At 37.8% G+C, this 18,254-nt stretch overlaps 1 protein-coding gene across 3 annotated transcripts in view; it reads right to left on the bottom strand.

Moving 5' to 3' along the window:
- Window positions 1-18,254, bottom strand: part of TBCEL (tubulin folding cofactor E like) — a 75,186-nt gene that overhangs the window by 30,443 nt on the left and 26,489 nt on the right. For all 3 annotated transcript variants that reach the window (XM_068989419.1, XM_068989418.1, XM_068989420.1), the window contains exons 4-7: window positions 12,786-12,967; window positions 11,235-11,491; window positions 7,880-8,006; window positions 6,319-6,435 (exon numbers count right to left, since the gene is read on the bottom strand). In XM_068989419.1, the coding sequence (XP_068845520.1) occupies window positions 6,319-6,435; window positions 7,880-8,006; window positions 11,235-11,491; window positions 12,786-12,967 (683 nt within the window). The remainder of the gene's footprint in view (window positions 1-6,318; window positions 6,436-7,879; window positions 8,007-11,234; window positions 11,492-12,785; window positions 12,968-18,254) is intronic.

Genomic DNA, 18,254 nt, shown 5'->3' with positions numbered 1-18,254 from the left:
ATAGCACTTCTCTCCTTGGAGGTTTACAGGGACATCAGTGACCCGACCTACTCAGACAGCAAGAAGGATTACCACAGCAAGAAGTTTGCAAAAACAAACCAAATTCCCTCCCCTTTTTATATAAAAGAAGCCTGAATTCTAACTCAAGTAAGATGATTCTTTGGGATGTTAATCCACCACCTTCTCAGTCTTCTGGCCTTCAAAATAAAGTCGCTCTTCCTTGTCCTAACAACTTGTCTCTTGATTTATTGGCCTGCTGTGCAGTAATTAGTGCAAGCTTAGAGTTGGTAACACAATTGGAAGGCAACTATAATAATAAAGGCAAGAGATGAGGAAGGCTTGAACTAAAACAATGCTAAGAAGTATTAAGATTCTACATATTTTTGAAAGCAGAACTGAAAAAAGCAAAATGGACTAGTTGTGGGGTATAGGAGAAAGAAATCAGGGATGATGCCCAACTCTTAATCTTGAGCAACTGGAAGAATGAAGAGATGGAGGAAAATGCACACAGCAGCAGATAAAGCAGGGAAGGCGAGGGGCCAAGGAAAGGTAAAGAAGGGACCAAAAGTTAGATTTTGGACACATTAGGGTTAAACATCAGATAGAGATGTCAGGTAGATATCTGGAAATATTAGTCTGGAATTTAGGGGCAGATAGATCAGAGCTGAATAAATTTGGCAATTATTTGAAACTAAAAGGTGTGGAAAGCCACAGGACTAGATAAAAGTACCTATGGGATGAGTACAGAAGAGAAGAGACGCAAAGATGAAATCCTGAGATAACTGGATTTTTAGAAGTTGGGAACATGAGGAGCCTCCAGCAGAGGAAATATATCTCTAGCTTAGTCCAGATGGCAACCTTCTTAAGAATAGATACTACTATTTTGTCTTATCTGCAGCTTCTGGCTCAGTGCCTCTTAGTTCATAGTAGATATTCAGTAAATAAATTAAACTGCCCTTTGAAACCCATCTAGAATCTAGAGTTATTTCCTAGAAGGTCTCCTGGTAAAATGTGAGTCCAACGGCTGAAATATGACCCACCCAGTGAGGACATCTTTTCAGCCACTGGCGGCACCCACTGAACAGACTCTGAAATAGTGTGCCACCACCGTACAAGCCGTGAAGAGACCAGCAGAAATGAAGACTCTAAAGAGAAATCCAGTGACTGGAGGCTCAAACACTGTGATGCTTAAAGACCAAGAATCATGCAACAGAAATGTTTCATCTTCTACTGTTTACAAAATAGATAAATACGGAACACACGGGCAACTCCTCTGCTTGGTGTGTGTGTGTCAGCCCATAGTTACCATAAACAGACACAGGAGAGAGGCTAAGCCTCCAGCTCCACCTACCAGTAGAAAGGGAGCACCTGTAAGGAGCTGTAACACTCTTAGTAAGTATGTCTCCCTTCAGTCCTCTAAACATTTTATTCTGTTCATCATAAAAACTGAAGTGGTACAGGTAACTGGAGCTTGTATTTTATTCTGAGATAGAAAAAAAGAATATGTAAATTTCTGGATCACCTTTAAAGTGTTGCCAAAATGACTAATCATATGGAAACAGATGTGTGTGAATAATCCGACTGACTCACAAAATAACTTTGCTACCATAAAGGACCCTGAACGGATCATAATGGCCTTTTATTCAAGCTCTCAAGAGACATTTTGGCTAACTTTTCTTACTTACGTCTAAGTTGAGCAGAGGTATTTGGTGATTAATGACACAAGACAGGAAAATAAGAGGAGAAGACTGGGGAGCCTAAACCTGGGGAAGGATGCTGGGAAAGTCAGAATTTATAGGGAAATCAAGATTTTAAAAATCCTCGGTCAAGTGAAAAGGAATGTTTTCTTCAAAATAAACAAATACCTCAATCCTACCAGGAAACTAAAGCTCAAATGTGATTCTGTATGAAACATTAAATTATCCAGGAAGTCAAACTTTCACCTTTTACTAACTATGAACTGTGCTATTCACTACTCATTGGCGTTCTGGGGAGAAATTACGCATGTAACTTGGAGGACAATTAAAGAGATGGTAAGTATAGTACTAAATGCCCTGTTTATACATCACTCTTAATTCATAATGAATGCATTTAATATAAATTCCTCTCTGTTATTCACCATTTCATCTTGCATCAGCATGAATGCTATCATATTATTTTAAAAATGGCTAACACAGCTCCTGGCATATTATAGTGGCTCAAATATCAGTCCACCAGGAGACTTATAAGAAAACTACTAGGGAATGTGTACTACAGTGGATATATGTCAACTTTGGCATCAGAATGCCCTTCTGATTTGAGGGAAACTCAAGATAGATGAGAGGCAGAAACCACATCCCACTACAGAAGCTAAAGAGTAGATATTCTATTTTTCCCCTGGAAGCTAGAACCTGGGAAGGTGACATAAATCTGTCTAACTATAGCTGGAATTTTAAATCCTAAGATGTAATACAAGGACATGAGGACTGACAGAGATTACTCACAGCAGATAAGGAGGAGTCAAACATTCAAAAGCATGGCTGCAAAATGCCTGCAGTGAAGTCTAGCAACTTACTGATGACTGTCCAGTGACCAGTGAAAGAAGGATACTGTTTGTACAGTGAGATCTACAGAAATCTTGGCTGTGCCTACCTTCTCCTCAACTCTGCCAAGCCTAATTCTCTAATCTTATCAATTCTGAGCCCTACATAGTATTCATTATTCTTTTACTAAATTCCTGTTCTACTTAAGTGGGCCAGAGTTGATTTCTGTTCTGTGCCCTATGGCCCTGCTACCAGGCAGTTGATTCCCTAACAACAGTACCTCAGGTAGTTAAAGGTGATTTGGGATTGGTTTCTGGCCTAGTAGAGGCCAGTGGATATCACAATATTCATGGGAGTGATTTTGCAAGTCCTTGCCATGGAGTGGTGAAATAACTAATTATCACTTGAGTTCACATGAAATGCTCTAGGAGACTGACAGAGTGCTGCCAAGAATAAAACACATGACGGGAATGAACAATCCAAGACTATGAGCACCTGCTATTCTAAGGGTACAAAATAGAGAATATTACATAAAGAGAATGTTAATGTCAAGTTCCTATAAAGGATCTTTGCTCTCTTACAACAGAGCTGAAGTAGCCATAAAAACAAATATACAAGATTTTATGCTCTAGGTTGCTGAATCATAGGTCATTTTGCATCCATATTGGAACTATCCTATGAAAGTTGAAGCACTAATGGGAGAGACACAGGGCATATATTAGAATGGAAGTATATATAAGGAAGGACTCTGAGGACTTGGAAATATCCTGAATCCCTAAATCCTCACTGGGTCCAATAAGACTGTTCCTCTGTGGCTTGAAAAGGCAGTAAAATCCCCTTGCCTGAGGGAATTACCTTGCAAGTGTAAACTAATTCCCCATTTGCCTCCTCCCTCCACATACATACTCTACTGCACCACCATCAGTCAAATCACAGCACTGTCTGTGGGATCAATTACAAAAACATCAAAACATGTACAAGTCTTTGGTCATTTAAATGGACAAACATATGGGAAATGAATATAGGGAATATAAGAAATAAGCTGTGTTAACCAAGGGGAAAAAAAACAATTCTAGATCTGGCTGATTTTGTGTAGGTATATTACCAAAGGTTTTGAATTTTAAAAAACCTAGTGGCTAGCTTCAATGGTTTCGAATCATTTAGAGTGGTTCTAAGCTGGCTGACTGGAAATTGGACTCAATGGTGGCGGTCTATGCTAAAACAAGTTGAAATGTCACAAATTCTTTGAGCTAACGTGGAAGGAGGAATTCAGAAACTGCAAGACACAGGGATAAAGGAAATTACTGTCACCCTGCTATCACTTCACCCATTCTCCAGCCACGGACCCTACAAAGACCCAGAGACACTTCCTTCCCCAAGGCCTTGCAAAATACATTAATGAGCAGAGCACACACATCCTTGGAAAACATTTTATAGGCCAGGGATGCTGGTGGGAGACACTGAAATCTGGTTGCCCATTTCAGTACTTCAGTATCAGGAAGGAAGGAAGAGACCAGGCGGCAGCATCAAGCTACTACTACTAACTGTAACTACTTACTACTAGTGAGTGAGAAAAGAGGCATAATTACAAAAAGAGGCATCAAGGCCAGAGTGGTAACTAAAATAGCTTGACTGCATAAATCTTTGGTAGTAGGTAATTAATTGATCACAGTCTATGTAGGATTGGAATAGGTTACCTCATTACAAGGAGAAAGAAAAGTGTTTTCATTTGTATAAGAAATTTATTAGGATAGGTAAGAAATGTTTAATACATAACTTTGGAGAAAAGGTATATATCTAGATGTTAATCAAAGTAATCTCTGCGTCAGACTATAGTAAATGTTCTTTTCGCTGAATTGCTCCTACATGGGAAGAAGTCCCAAGATTAGGGGAAGCAAGATTATGACTTCTCACTGCAGAAGCCAAAATGGAACAGATAAGCCCACTTCTTATCTCTGGGGAGACAGTGTGGGCACATGCCTTAAACCAGCCAATCAATCGGTCAGATGTATAGGTTTCAACTTAGGGAATGAAGCAAAGTTCAGTAGCAAATTATTTTCAATGCTAATGGAGAAATCAAAAGTCCATGACACTGCTGCAAGTGTTCAGGGGTAAAGTCCAGCGCACTGTGCCAACAGAAAGCTATAAAGAAGACTGTAAGAGGAAAGCTTGGGTCTCCTTGCTTTCCCTTCCTGTCTAAACCGGGTTCTCTAGACCACCTAGCAATTCTTTTAGTTTCTCAATATCCTTCCAATAAAGTCCTCCCCTGGATAAAGATGATTTCTATGACATGCACTCAAGATAGTGATTACCACAGAGGCACAAAGGCACTTTAGGAAAATTACACCATCAGGGACAGAAACAATTTACTGCCATATATACACTACTTCCTGCAGCAGACTGGAAATTAAGTGACCTGTCATGACAAACTTATGCTTAAAGCCAGAATATTTACTTCTTCTAAAACATTAGATTGAATCACATGAAACTATAGATATCAGACTATAGTTTTCTTAACCTAAACATTTTTTTTACATGGTTTAACTTAATATTTCTGGGTTGTGCTAAAGGCATAGCTGTATTTCTTCCTAAGTAGCTGTTCTTAGCTAATTTTAAAAGTTTACCTTCAAAATCCTTACTTAATTGTCTAACATTATAAACATTTAAGCATTAAAATTCTACTGCTAATAGCACAACTCTCTTACACAGCCCTGGTTGAGTATGGAAACTCTCTTAAAGTCTGTAAATAACAGAGAACTCTGGGGAAAAAAAATGTTCAGTAGGAATGAATTAGGACTTTCTTGTAGCTCAAATGGTAAAGAATCTGCCTGCAATGCAGGAGACCCGGGTTCGATCTCTGCATCAGGATGATTCTCTGGAGAAGGGAATGGCAACCTATTCCAGATTTCTTGCCTGGAGAATCCCATGGACAGAGGAGCCTGGCGGGCTACAGTCCAGGCGGTCGCAGAGAGTCGGACATGACTTGAGTGTTATGTGCCAGATGCCAGGAATGAATTAGAATCACTGAAATTTGTAAACAGAATGTGGTTTGACTCACGTTCAGTCTTAACTTGCATCTTGTTGTCTGAAACTCCTCCTGTTGAATGCTGTTCTTACACTCTTTAAGAAAAGAATTACTTTTGGGGTAACTGATTCTAGTTTCCAATACCCATAAACCTGTTTAGGGAGTCTTTTTCCCTTTATGTTTACATATATAATATCTGCTACATTCTCTTTACATTTATAGAATATTAGTTTCTCACCAAACAATATGTGTTAACCCTTCACATTCAGGCCTCAGCATTTCTCTTCCGACCCAACATCCTCGTTTCGTTCATATTTCCTATTTAAGGAGTCTGTTCTCTAGTCCCTTTCTCATAAGCACTAACCCTCACGTACATTTGCCAAGCTTTCCAAACTGCAGAACATAATGGAGCTTAAAAGCAGATGCAATGTGAAAAAAAAAAGACCAGTTTTGGGGGTGGGTGAAAATGTGCTCCTGGAGGAAAGGAACAAAAAGGAATCGATGATATGGAAGATGGAGTGGGAACTACTGGAAGCAGCCAAATACTTACCCAAACATTCCTAATACAAGTGCAAGGCTAGAAGAAATACACTATGGAGAATACCATAAAACAGGTTTGCTTTTTGTGTTTCTTCCTTTATTTTTAAAACCTATCACCAAAGTCTTCTAAGAGGGTCCAATAACAAGTTAGTAGATTTTGCTCTAAAGATATAGTTCTTAAGTTGCCTTAATACTTGCTAAAGTGTTGCTAAGCTGATGAGGGGTTTTTACCTGAATGGCACTTCTTCCTGTGGGACATCCACATAGTAACGGATAAAAAATCTCTCGGAGTCTTCTCGCTCACCATCAGTAACAACGCTGCCATTAAGTTTGGAGACCGATGGCAATCTATAAATAAAAAGCAAAAGATACAATAAAATGATTGTCTTGAGGCCCAGTCTTATTCTCTTAAAAGGATGCATTTGATGCAGCTCTGCTTGTGTACAACCACTTACACGAACTAACGTGACAGAAAATAAATAGACCAAAAATATCTCTAAGTTGCATTTTTGGAAGTAACACTGACCTTTTATAACCATACCTCACCTTTCAAAATAAGATTCTATACAGTACTGTCCAAACTTAAATATGATGCAACCCACACATGTAATTTAAATTCTCTAGTATCCACATTTTAAAAAGTAAACAAACAAGATTAATTTTAATACTACATTATATTTAATCTAATATATCTAGGATATATTTCAACCTATAATTGACAATAAGTAACTAAGATACTTCACGTTCTTTTTGTTCATATAAACTGTTTGAAATCTAGTATGAGTTTTTTCATTTACAGTACATTCCAATTCAGACTAGCCATAATGTCAAGTGTTCCAAAGTCACACATGGCTTGATGGGGCCACACTGAACAGCACAGGCCTACAGAGCCATCAGGACAATCTGGTCACATGGTTCAGGGATTCACTGATTATATTTACAAAAGAATTGTGTAAAGAAAACAAAGCACAAGGTATGCAAGACTTACTCTTCTTAGAAGAAAAATATGCTGAAATTTATTTCCTCAGTAGGATATTAACATGTACGTTAACAGCTGGAAAGCAGTAAAGACCTGCTAGGTATTAGCTGGTCAGAAAGATCAAAGCAGTTTACAGAATCACTCTTCTTTAGGGAATCTTCAAGATTACTGTTCCTCTGTTAAACTACTATGTATATACACGAGAGAACAGAGCAAAGCTCCACGGCCCTTTACATCTTAGCCAAACCTTAATGCTGTTAAAGATACATACATACAAAAATAAACCCTCACGGGACATTTCAGTAGTCTGAGGGAGGCAGAGGCTGAGACATGAAAGGCAGGATAGCTGGAGGAAGAAGGTTAACAAGGTGGTGGTCAAGTTTAGGTCAATCTAAATGGAAGAAAAAACCACAGATACTGCTCTCTTGAGTTTTACACTAATGAAACAGCCCAATTTCCAGGAATTTACACTGTAAATGATTTCTATGTTAACAGAGAAAACAAGGAATTGATTCCCAATTATACTTACTTTTTCCTCATGACCCAAACAAGATTTCAAATATTGCAAATATCAAAAAGTATAAAAATGGAATAGACTTAGTGGTCTTGGCAGATGAATTGTATTTCACATTTTTCATCTCATATTACGTTTCTTTTCATCTAGAATTTGGAGCTGCAGAAGCTCTAAGCACAGTCTGTTCTCGAGATGGATGAACACACAGTGTACTTCCTCCCACCTTCCAATAGTGCATAAGCCCTTAATGAAGCAACAAAGCGCCGAGGAAAGAGAGCAGACTGATCAGGACAACAGACCTGGCTATGACCAACTTCCTTCGCTCCTCAGTGGTGTACGGCTGCAGAAGAGGGATTCCTAACAATCTCACTTCTTCAAGTTTAGGGAATGAGTTTAGTTTGTCAATGTCTTCCCAGGACTGCAAACCTAATTTGAGAAAGATATGGTTTAAGTAAATCCAGAAAAGCATACAAATGAGAAGATAAACGTCACTAAACAAATTATTTCCATTAATAAGTTCTGAAATGCTAAAATGATCACAAAAGCTAGTTCTAGATCCTGAAATTTTTCTTTATCCAAGGAAAGAGTGGAATAAAACACCATAAAACTTCCCTATTGCCGCTCCTTTCTCCATGACCCCAGTGTTCAAGGGATCCCCTTTACTCCCCAACACTCACTTATCTACTGATTCTCTACCCAGAAGGCTGGTAAAGGGGACCATTGGTGGTTTAATACGCAGGATGGATGCCATGATTACAACATTTTAAAAGTGATGTGATCAATTCTTTCATCAAATACAGACTCAGAGAATCTAAGAGTGACACTGCTAGACTAAATTTTTACTTAACAGGTACTAAAATGGGCAGGGTCCACAGAACCAGAAACTAAACATTATCTTTCAACTATCTCCATCTTGGGGCTAGGGAAAACACATTCAAAATTTAAAACAAACAAATTGAGACATGAAAAACTTGAACCCCTTGGGCAGGAAAATAGGCAACAAATTAAGACTGGTCAGTCTTAAAAGAAAACTCTTCTTATGGCTGTGAACAAATGTAGCATCCAAGTCTGTACTTGGCACTAGCAGGAAAAATACTCCTGGTCAGTTTTACAACACAGTAATTAAATCCACTGCAGAAAACAACGTAGTCCCTTTCTTCCCTTCCTATTTCTATCAGCCTTCAGCAAGGGTAAAGGCAGAGGAGCAATAAACTGGTGCCTAACCAACCCAGGTCACTGCTGTCCTCTTTAGATCAGCATTCTATCTAGGAGGAAGAATGGAGTTAGCTCAAGTGGTGTCAGTTGTGAAATAAACAGTTTCCTTATGCAAATCACTTGTTTTTTAAAAAATTTCAATTGGAGGATAATTGCTTTATAATCACTTGTTTTTAAGACTTAATTCCCACCCTTAAAATCTCCATGGTGAAATAAACTGTGTGGTTTTTCAGTTACAGGTCGGAATTATTTTTCTTTATATAGTTGGTTTCTTAAAAAAAAAAAGAAAAGGCAGAAAGACAATGCCAAGAGAATGAGAAGAAAATCCACAGACTAGGAGAATATATTTGCTAAAGGCACACGGATTGTTATGCAAAATATACAAAGAACTCCTAAAACTCAACAATAGGAAAAGTAACAATCTGATTAAAAAATGGGCAGAAAACCTGAACAGACATCTCAGCAAAGAAATACAGACAGCAAGTAAGCATACTAGAAGATGTTCCACACCATATGCCATCAGGAAAATGCAAATTAAAACAATGCGAGACCACTATACACCTGTTAGAATGGCCAGAAGCCAAAACACTCACAGAACCAAACGCTGACAAAGGATGTGGAGCAACAGGAACTCTCATTCATTATTGGTGCAATGCAAATGGTACAGCCACTTTAGAAGAGAGTTTCGTAACTTCTCACAAAACTACACATACTCTTACTATATGATCTAGCAACTGTGCTTTATTATTCACCCAAATGAACTGAAAACATGTCCACACAAAAACCTACACACGGAGGTTTGCAGCTTTATTAATTAAGCCATAATGCGGAAGAAACCAAGATATTCTTCAGCTTGCGAGTAGATAAATAAACTGTGGTACATCCAGATAACGGAATGTTATTTACCACTAAAAATGAAATGAGCTATCAAGTCATGAAAAGACATGAGGGAATTTAAACTAAGAGAAAGAAGTGAATTACTCAGTTAAATTATAATAGCCAGGACATGGAAACAACCTAGATGGTCCATCAGCAGATGAATGGATAAGAAAGCTGTGGTACATATACACAATGGAGTATTACTCAGCCGTTAAAAAGAATTCATTTGAATCAGTTCTGATGAGATGGATGAAACTGGAGCCGATTATACAGAGTGAAGTAAGCCAGAAAGAAAAACACCAATACAGTATACTAACACATATATATGGAATTTAGAAAGATGGCAATGACGACCCTATATGCAAGACAGGAAAAAAGACACAGCTGTATATAACGGACTTTTGGACTCAGAGGGAGAGGGAGAGGGTGGGATGATTTGGGAGAATGGCATTCTATCATGTATACTATCATGTAAGAATTGAATCGCCAGTCTATGTCTGATGCAGGATACAGCATGCTTGGGGCTGGTGCATGGGGATGACCCACAGAGATGTTATGGGGAGGGAGGTGGGAGGGGGGTTCATGTTTGGGAACACATGTAAGAATTAAAGATTTTAAAATTAAAAAAAAAAAAAAGAAATATTAAAAAAAAAAAAAGAAGCCAATCTGAAAAGGCTACACACTGTATGATTCCAACTATGCGACATTCTGGAAGAGGCAAAACTATGCAGACAGCAAAAACATCAGTGGTTGCCAGAGATTAGGGAGGCAGAAGGGATGAACAGGCAGAGAACAGAGGATAGTTAGGGCAGTAAACTAAGATGTACAATACGACAATGGTAGATGTGTGTCACTATACATTTGTCCAAACCCACACAATGAACACCACCAAGAGTGTAAACTCTGCACTTTGGATGATGTCAATGTAGGTAAACAATGAATGTATCACTTTGGTGCTTGGATGTTGACAGAAGAGGAGGTTTTGCATGAGTAGGGGCAGGGAGTATATGGGAACTCTATGTACTCTTTGCTCAATTTTGCTGTGAATATTAAGATTTCAAATAATAAAGTTTACTCATTTTTAAAATTAGGCTAAAATATTCATTCCTGTTATACGCAGAATCAAATGGCAACAAACTGATAATCAATTATATGTAAATACTAGAAAAGATAAGTGAGCATTTGAAAGGACTGGGATTCCTTAACCTAAATCCAGACAAAACCATCTTGTTTGTAACTTTTTGTACTCTTTTACTCTTCCTTTTACTACCCAATTCATCAATTTCACTTCTTTCATAGCATGGCCCCTTTAATATATAAAATATTAATAACTAACATAACACTATGCCAAGTGAATATTTGATAAATATTGATATTTACCAGAACATTTATAAAAATGAATGCCTTAGATTTAGCTAATCACTAGGCATCTACATGTCACTCTGTAAAATCATCCTGTAAGAAGGCAGAGCTATGATGGAAAGAAATACACTTTCACTGTATTTCATGCATAAGTGCAGAGCAATTTGCATGTAGAATGAGAACAAGCATGTCCCTCACCTGACTTGTGGAGGCTGATGGATCGCAGATTAGGAAACAACCTGGCCAATGAATCATCAGGCTCCTCGATAGCATTCAAATGGTTGTTGGCCAGGACAAGGGTATCCAGTGAGGGAAACATAACTCCTAACTTGCGTATTTCAGTCCAGTCTTGGAGGTTATTATCTGTTATATGTAGTAGCTTAAGAGAATGACAGCAAATAGAAGGACAAGACACTGTTTCATAGTCATTAAGGCACAGGAAGAGTTCTTCCAAACTGCAGAGAAAAAAGGGAATATTTCATTGTTTAAAGCAGCCAAGTTTCTACTTTGCACCTGTTTTTAGTCACTCAGTAAATAAGTATCTACTACATATGAGACTCTGCTAGGTACAGTAGAACAAATATAAAGATGTCTTTCTGAAGTTCAAAATAGTTGGGAAGACAAACCTAAAATACATAAAAGAGCAGAGAATGATATAACCCAGTACTAAAGTAACTGTATGCTTAAATAAATAAATGCTAAATAAAGCAGCACTGTAAGTGCAATGCCACTTCATATAGGAATGGAATTGAAATTGTAGTTGGAACAGCCAGGAAAGGATGCATGGCCTTGAAAAAGGGCAGAGTTGGGTAAATTGAGAGGAGATAAAAGAAAATTCTAGAAACAACATGAACAGTGTTTAGAAACAGAAATAATAGCTATCATTTATTGAATTCCTAACCTGTGTCAGGCCCTGTGCAGGTGCTTTATATACCATACTTCCACTTCTGAAATTATAATTATGCCCACTTTATAGACAAGAGATTAATAAGCTTATCAAAGGTCATATGATTAGGAAGTGGAACTGTGATTTAAAGCTCATTCCATGCTATGCTAAATGTTGCATACAGTGAGAAAACCAATTCATTAGAGGGCGAGGGAGAAATTAAGATGGAATAAGTGAGTTGAGATCAAACTCTGAAAGGCTTTAATAATTTCCATATTTAGACAATCAAGGAGACTACAGCTTCATATATTTCTTTAAACTATTTCCTTTGAATATTTACGTGCATATACAAAGATAGATATAAACAAAACATAACAAAACACTTCTAAACTGACAAACAGAAGTATAATTTCCTGATTAAATTATTGAAAAGAATATGAGGTCCATTTTTCCATCATGCCAGCTAGGCCCTTACTTAATCATCTGAGTGTTAATATATTTTAGAGATACTATGATTCTTTCCTCCCAAAGAAAAGGGCTAAGGCAAAATTCTGGAATCAGGTAATCAGAAGATTAAAATGGAGAAAGCTGGGTTGATTTTGAAATGATAAGTGCTTCTCAGGGATATTTTCTAGCCAAAGGATGACATATCCTATGTCTTGGTGCTACTCAACACTGTACAAGCATTCCAATGAAAATACTACTAGATTACCCTCACACCCTCATTTAATTACTTCATTTTTCTAACCTCATTCTCCATTCAATCTGCAGTTCTAGTATTTCTGAGGTGGGAGGCCAGCAGTAATTCTAGGTACTAACACAGACGGCAACATAGCCCTCTCCATCATGCCCTTTGGGCTTACTCTGGTAACTCCTGCAGTATCGTGTGGACTGTCTCCCAAGAAGCTTTGCTGTTGTTGAGGACAAGTTTTCGAACCCCAGAGAAGGACCCAGCACATGTTCTTTCTAAAACTGACAAATTCAGAGGGTTGGAACTCAGGTTTAGAAACTCCAACTGGGGAACATTTGACACAATTTTACTGACCTACAGAGAAAAAAAAAAGAAAAGCACATTAGGCAGTACTCAGAGCTTTTAAACAGCAATCATAGTCAAGAAAACCTAAGTGAGTGGGTCTCCAGGCAAAATGCCACTTATACTGTGAAGTCCTATTTAGAGATGGTATGCACAGAGAAGCATAAATAATTTCAACAAATCATGGCAAATGATTTAATTCCTTTCTCTAGCATCACTGAAAATTAATGGTATAAAAGAAAAATTTTCTATGTTGCCTTTGGCAAAGTTTTTGATTCTGCTCTGTATAATCTTCTCTTTGATATCGCTATATATTTTGGAGAAAACATCATTTAGATGACCTTTTCCAAGGAGCTGAGATTGGGTCATGTACAAGTAATTCTCTTTGAATATCCCTTCCTTCCATCCTCAGTACAATATTAAGGCTAATTAAAGGTTTATTGAAGACCACATGGTTAACAATTCAGGTATTCAAAATTAACTACATAATCATTTAGAAAACACTTTCAGCTTGGTCCAAAGATGCACCAAACTTTAAAATATATTTACTTAAAAATAAAAAGCATCTGTGACTATATTACAAAAGAGAAAACATGATCATCAACAAAAGAGAAAACATGATCAAAAGATGATCATGATCATCAAACATGATTTAGCGAGTAACTTGGTACACAAGAAAGGAAAAAAAAAGGAAATGAGCTTCATTGATTACTGACCTTAACTATTCACTATGCACTGTACTAGGTTTTTTCCTGAGCAGCTCAGGTGGTAGAGAATCCACTGCAATGCAGGAGACCCTGGGTTCGATCCCTGGGTTGGGAAGTTCCCCTGGAGAAGGGCTGTCTACCCACTCCAGTATTCTTGCCTGGAGAATCCCCGTGGACAGAGGAGCCTGGCAGGCTGCAGTCCATGGGGTTGCAAAGAGTCGGACACAACTGAGTGACTAAGCACAGCACACTAGGCTTCAGTTTAAAATGCAAGAGATTCATACCAGTTGGCATATATTCTCCTGTTTGATCTCTTTTGTGATCAAATGGTACCAAGCATTTGGGTGATACATGCCTAAGATCTGGAGTTTGTGAGTGGCCACAACACAGCTGAAAAGTCCACACGTGGACCAATCCTTTACTGCAGTCTACCACCTGGATACCAATGATACAAAGGCCTTTCACACAGAAGATGATGACTAGCTATGCTTTAAGGACCAAAAAAAAAAAAAGATGAAAAGGAACTGGCTCCGACTATAGCATGAAGGATAAGTTCTAATTTTAGTACAATCCCAGTTAAATAAACAAAGCATATACCCTTTGCTAACCACCACCCTTCATATTTTATTTTTATAATAAAGAAGAAAACTTCCCCCAAATGGATACTCTCAGGGTTTTTGAAGCAATTTCTGAAATAATTTCCAAGGCTAGCAGATACCTGATGTGATCCTCTTCATAGTTGGCATCTGCACTACTATCTAATGAGAATAAAGATTTAAAATAATGACTCATCATACATCACCCACTGGCTATCTATTTTACACATGGTAATGTATACATTTCAGTGCTATTCTCTCAAATCATCCCACTCTTTCCTTCTCCCACTGTGTCCAAAAGTCTGTTCTTTATGTCTGTGTCTCCTTTGCTCTGTGAAAACCAGGAGGGATGGGGTGGACGTGGGAGGAGGGTTCAGAAGGGAGGGGACACATGTATGCCTATGGCCAATTCATGTTGTTATATGGCAAAGGCCATTACAGTACTGTAAAGTAATTATCCTCCAAATAATTAATTAAATTAAAGAAATAGTGACTCAGCCCTAGAATATGCTAAAAAACGTAACATTGGACTACAACTGAATAATCCAAATATTATTTGGAAAATAATACATGTTAGAAATAAATATCTTTTTTTTAAAGATTAAAATTTAAAAGGATTTTGGGTCACCTTAGATTAACAATATTCTGGAAAATATTATAGTCATTACGCAGGTAGGTTTATTCATGGCAGAAAAATGTCTTAATAGTAAAGGCTGATATTGAGTGAGTATCTCAGGCTTCTCTTTTTTAAATTCTAAAACTAGAAAACAGGACCCATCAATCTGAAATGAGTTCAGGATACTCATATGCAGAACATGGAGATGAACTCAGACTACCTCTTTGGTCTCCACTTAACAGGGGACCCTCTACTTTTGAAAAGGAAGAAACTAAGGTTTTAAGAAAAATGGGAAAGGGTTATAAGATAACAATCTGTAATTTATACCTAAGCTATTCTCTACTTCACCCAAGTAGGGGCTTCCTCCCTCCTCTAAGCTGCTTAGTTCAATTTCCTTTATAAAATGGTTTTGATAAGGAGAGGAGGATAAAAGAGATACTTTGGGAAAGGTCAGACAAAAATCTACTTGGCCAAATATTCAAATCAAAAGCTAAAAAAATGCATCTCTTTTTTAATACATACAGATGCCCAGTTTTAGAAGGGCTGGAGACAAATCTTTGCCTCTCCCCCAAGTATTACACTTCTCACTCCTATTTATATTAGCCTCTGAATAGATAGCAGCCAGTTGTTTAAAGTATAAAAGAAGCTACTTATAACATTAATGACCATTCAAAAACATTGAAAGGACAAACTAGATTATTCTGTTCCATACTGCTATATCAAATACTGGCTGAAAAAAACTTAAGTTAATGGGCCAGGGACAAATGATCTTTTTGGTAATCAAATGCATGTGTTGCAATGGGTTGGAATGTAATCTTAAAACTGTGACCTATGAGGCCTTCTGTAGGTTGGCAGAGAGTTTAATCAATTCTAAAAAAATCAATATTCTTCCACTGTCAGTATTTCTCCCATATCTCTGTGTTCTGATATATATATTCTAAAAGACTGGGATGAACTACAGTTAAGGGGAAGGACAAAATATAAAGGAAAGATGAAAACAAAAATAAATTGGAAAAGGGCAACTTGGAGCGTAGGAGCAAACATTGATTGGAAAACTGCCTGAAATCAGACTACAGGGCACTTATAGGGATACACAAACTGAGCACCAATACAGTGCAAATAAACATGTGGCTGCAAGTGTCATCGCAGCTGTGAGCTCAGTGCTGTCCAACGCTTTGAGGCTCCATGGACTGTAGCCCACCAGGCTCCTCTCTCCATGGAGTTTTCCGGCAAGAATACTGGAGTGGGGTGCGCTTTGCTACTCCAGGGATCTTCCCAACTCAGGGATCGAACCCATGTCTCCTGCATCTCCTGCATTGGCAGGTGGATTCTTTATCACTAGCACTGCCTGGAAAGCCCAAACATGTGACCCTCTGGCTCTATCTGTCAATGCGGGTTAGAAAAATGTTCAGTGTAGATCTTTGTCTAAGCAGAGAAAAGGCTGAATTACCTAGTATATAAATTTTGTGTTCTGATCCACGTTGACACAAATCATCCTTCTGAGGTAGCAGTTATATCTCTATTAAACTGTTTCCATCAGTTAGCAAAAGCTTATGTATGTGGTCAAAGCACAAAGTACAACACCTCTGTGAAATTTTTACTGCCAAAGAAATAAATTTAGGGGAATCAGCTTGTGAACACAGGAGCTTAAATGATTCAGGGTAAGAGTTGGTCTGACTTGTCATCCACGCAGGTCAAAAGTCTCACCAGAGATTCAGCAGGAGGACTGCTGTGGGAATCCTGGAGGAGGAGGATTAACAAGGTAGTTCTTTTTGCATCTGTACAATGTGGACAGAGCATGCATGTCAATTAAGCATCTCAAAGGACCCAGAAGGCACACATTGTAACTTGTTGAACAGTGAACTGTAAGAGTTGTTTGTATAAGTGAACCAATCAATAAATACATGGATAAGTAGAGATTGTTTCTTGGAAACAGCCAGGTAAATCTGTATATATTAACACATGATTTAGAAATCAAGTGGTGTACATCTCAAAGAATTTTGGCAAACATCTTAATAAAAGTAGGAAATATAATGGGGAGTATAGATAACAGATTAAATAAGACTATGAAATGGATGAATGTAAGAAAAGCTAAAGAAAATTATAGATAGATTTTTCTTTAACCAGAAAGCAGTCTTAGAATTTGTATCACATTTAATATCTACCAGGTGTCTTGATAATTAATTTTATCAGTAGCCTTGTCTTACAGATGATAAAGGAATAAGTGAATTTCTTAAGATTACAGGAAAAGTCAGAGCAACTGGGCCTGATCAGACTTCAGGATACAATCATTTATTCTTTAATGAACTCCGCAAACATATGAATGCCTAGAATGCTGCTGTTTGCTGTTTAGTCACTAAGTCATGTTCTATACTTTGTGACCCCATGAACTGTAGCCTGCCAGGCTCGTCTGTCCATGGGATTTACCAGGCAAGAATACTGGAGTGTGTTGCTATTTTCTTTTTCAGCCTAGAATGCTACTGCTGATGATAAAATAGAAAGCCCTGAAAAAGCTCATGGTCCAGCAGAAAACTGCCAAGTAAGCGAGTGACTGCACCACACTGTGATGGATTCTGTCACAGCAGCGTGATATAGGGGTTAGGGTGATCTAATTCTGCTTGAGTGAGAGTCAGGGAAAGTTTCAGGGAAGAACAACAACTTGGGCCAAATCTGGAAAGATGCACAGAAAGCAGCTGGGTAGACAGAGGAGAAATAGAACAGTAGATTCAGAATGAATAAAAGCAGGGAAATTTTCCTTGTCAAGATTTATCATGAACTGCAGAAAAGCACATGGGTAAAGGTGGAGAAAAGACTCTGAAAATACCAAAGGGTCACATGATGGAGGGTCACACTGAGAGAGTTCAAACCACTGTTTGTAGGCAGTGAAAATCAGCGAAGGGACTTGAAGCAAGAGTTTCACAATCACGTTTCATTATTTAAAGGCGTCTGGTAGCACTGCAGAAGGTAGCTTAGAGGAAGCAGAGTAAAACCTGAGGCAGAAAACCCATTAAGACATTTTTCCAGTAGTCCAAACAAGAAATAAGAACCTAAATTAAGGTAAAAAATCAAGCAGGAAGAACTCTTTTTCTCTAAAGATACCTTCTATCAGGTCATGTTATAATCAGGTAGTAATGTTATATATAATAACAAGAGAGAATGTCATAATACTTTTATTTGTGCAACTCAGAGTTACGTTGAGGTCAAAGGCATCAGTTATGTCAAATCACCAATAAGACTTAATAAAATAAGGAAAAGTTCTAAAATATTTGGAATAAATTTCAGTATCAAGAAAAAATATTTTTATAACCTTATTTTGAGCTCCAGCAATTTTTATGTCAGAGTATAGTAATAAATATTGAAATAATAGCAGAGAATGAACA

This window comes from Capricornis sumatraensis, chromosome 16 (assembly GCF_032405125.1).
Source record: "Capricornis sumatraensis isolate serow.1 chromosome 16, serow.2, whole genome shotgun sequence".
NCBI classification, from domain to species: Eukaryota; Metazoa; Chordata; class Mammalia; order Artiodactyla; family Bovidae; genus Capricornis; species Capricornis sumatraensis.
This window is presented reverse-complemented; position numbering and strand designations above follow the sequence as displayed.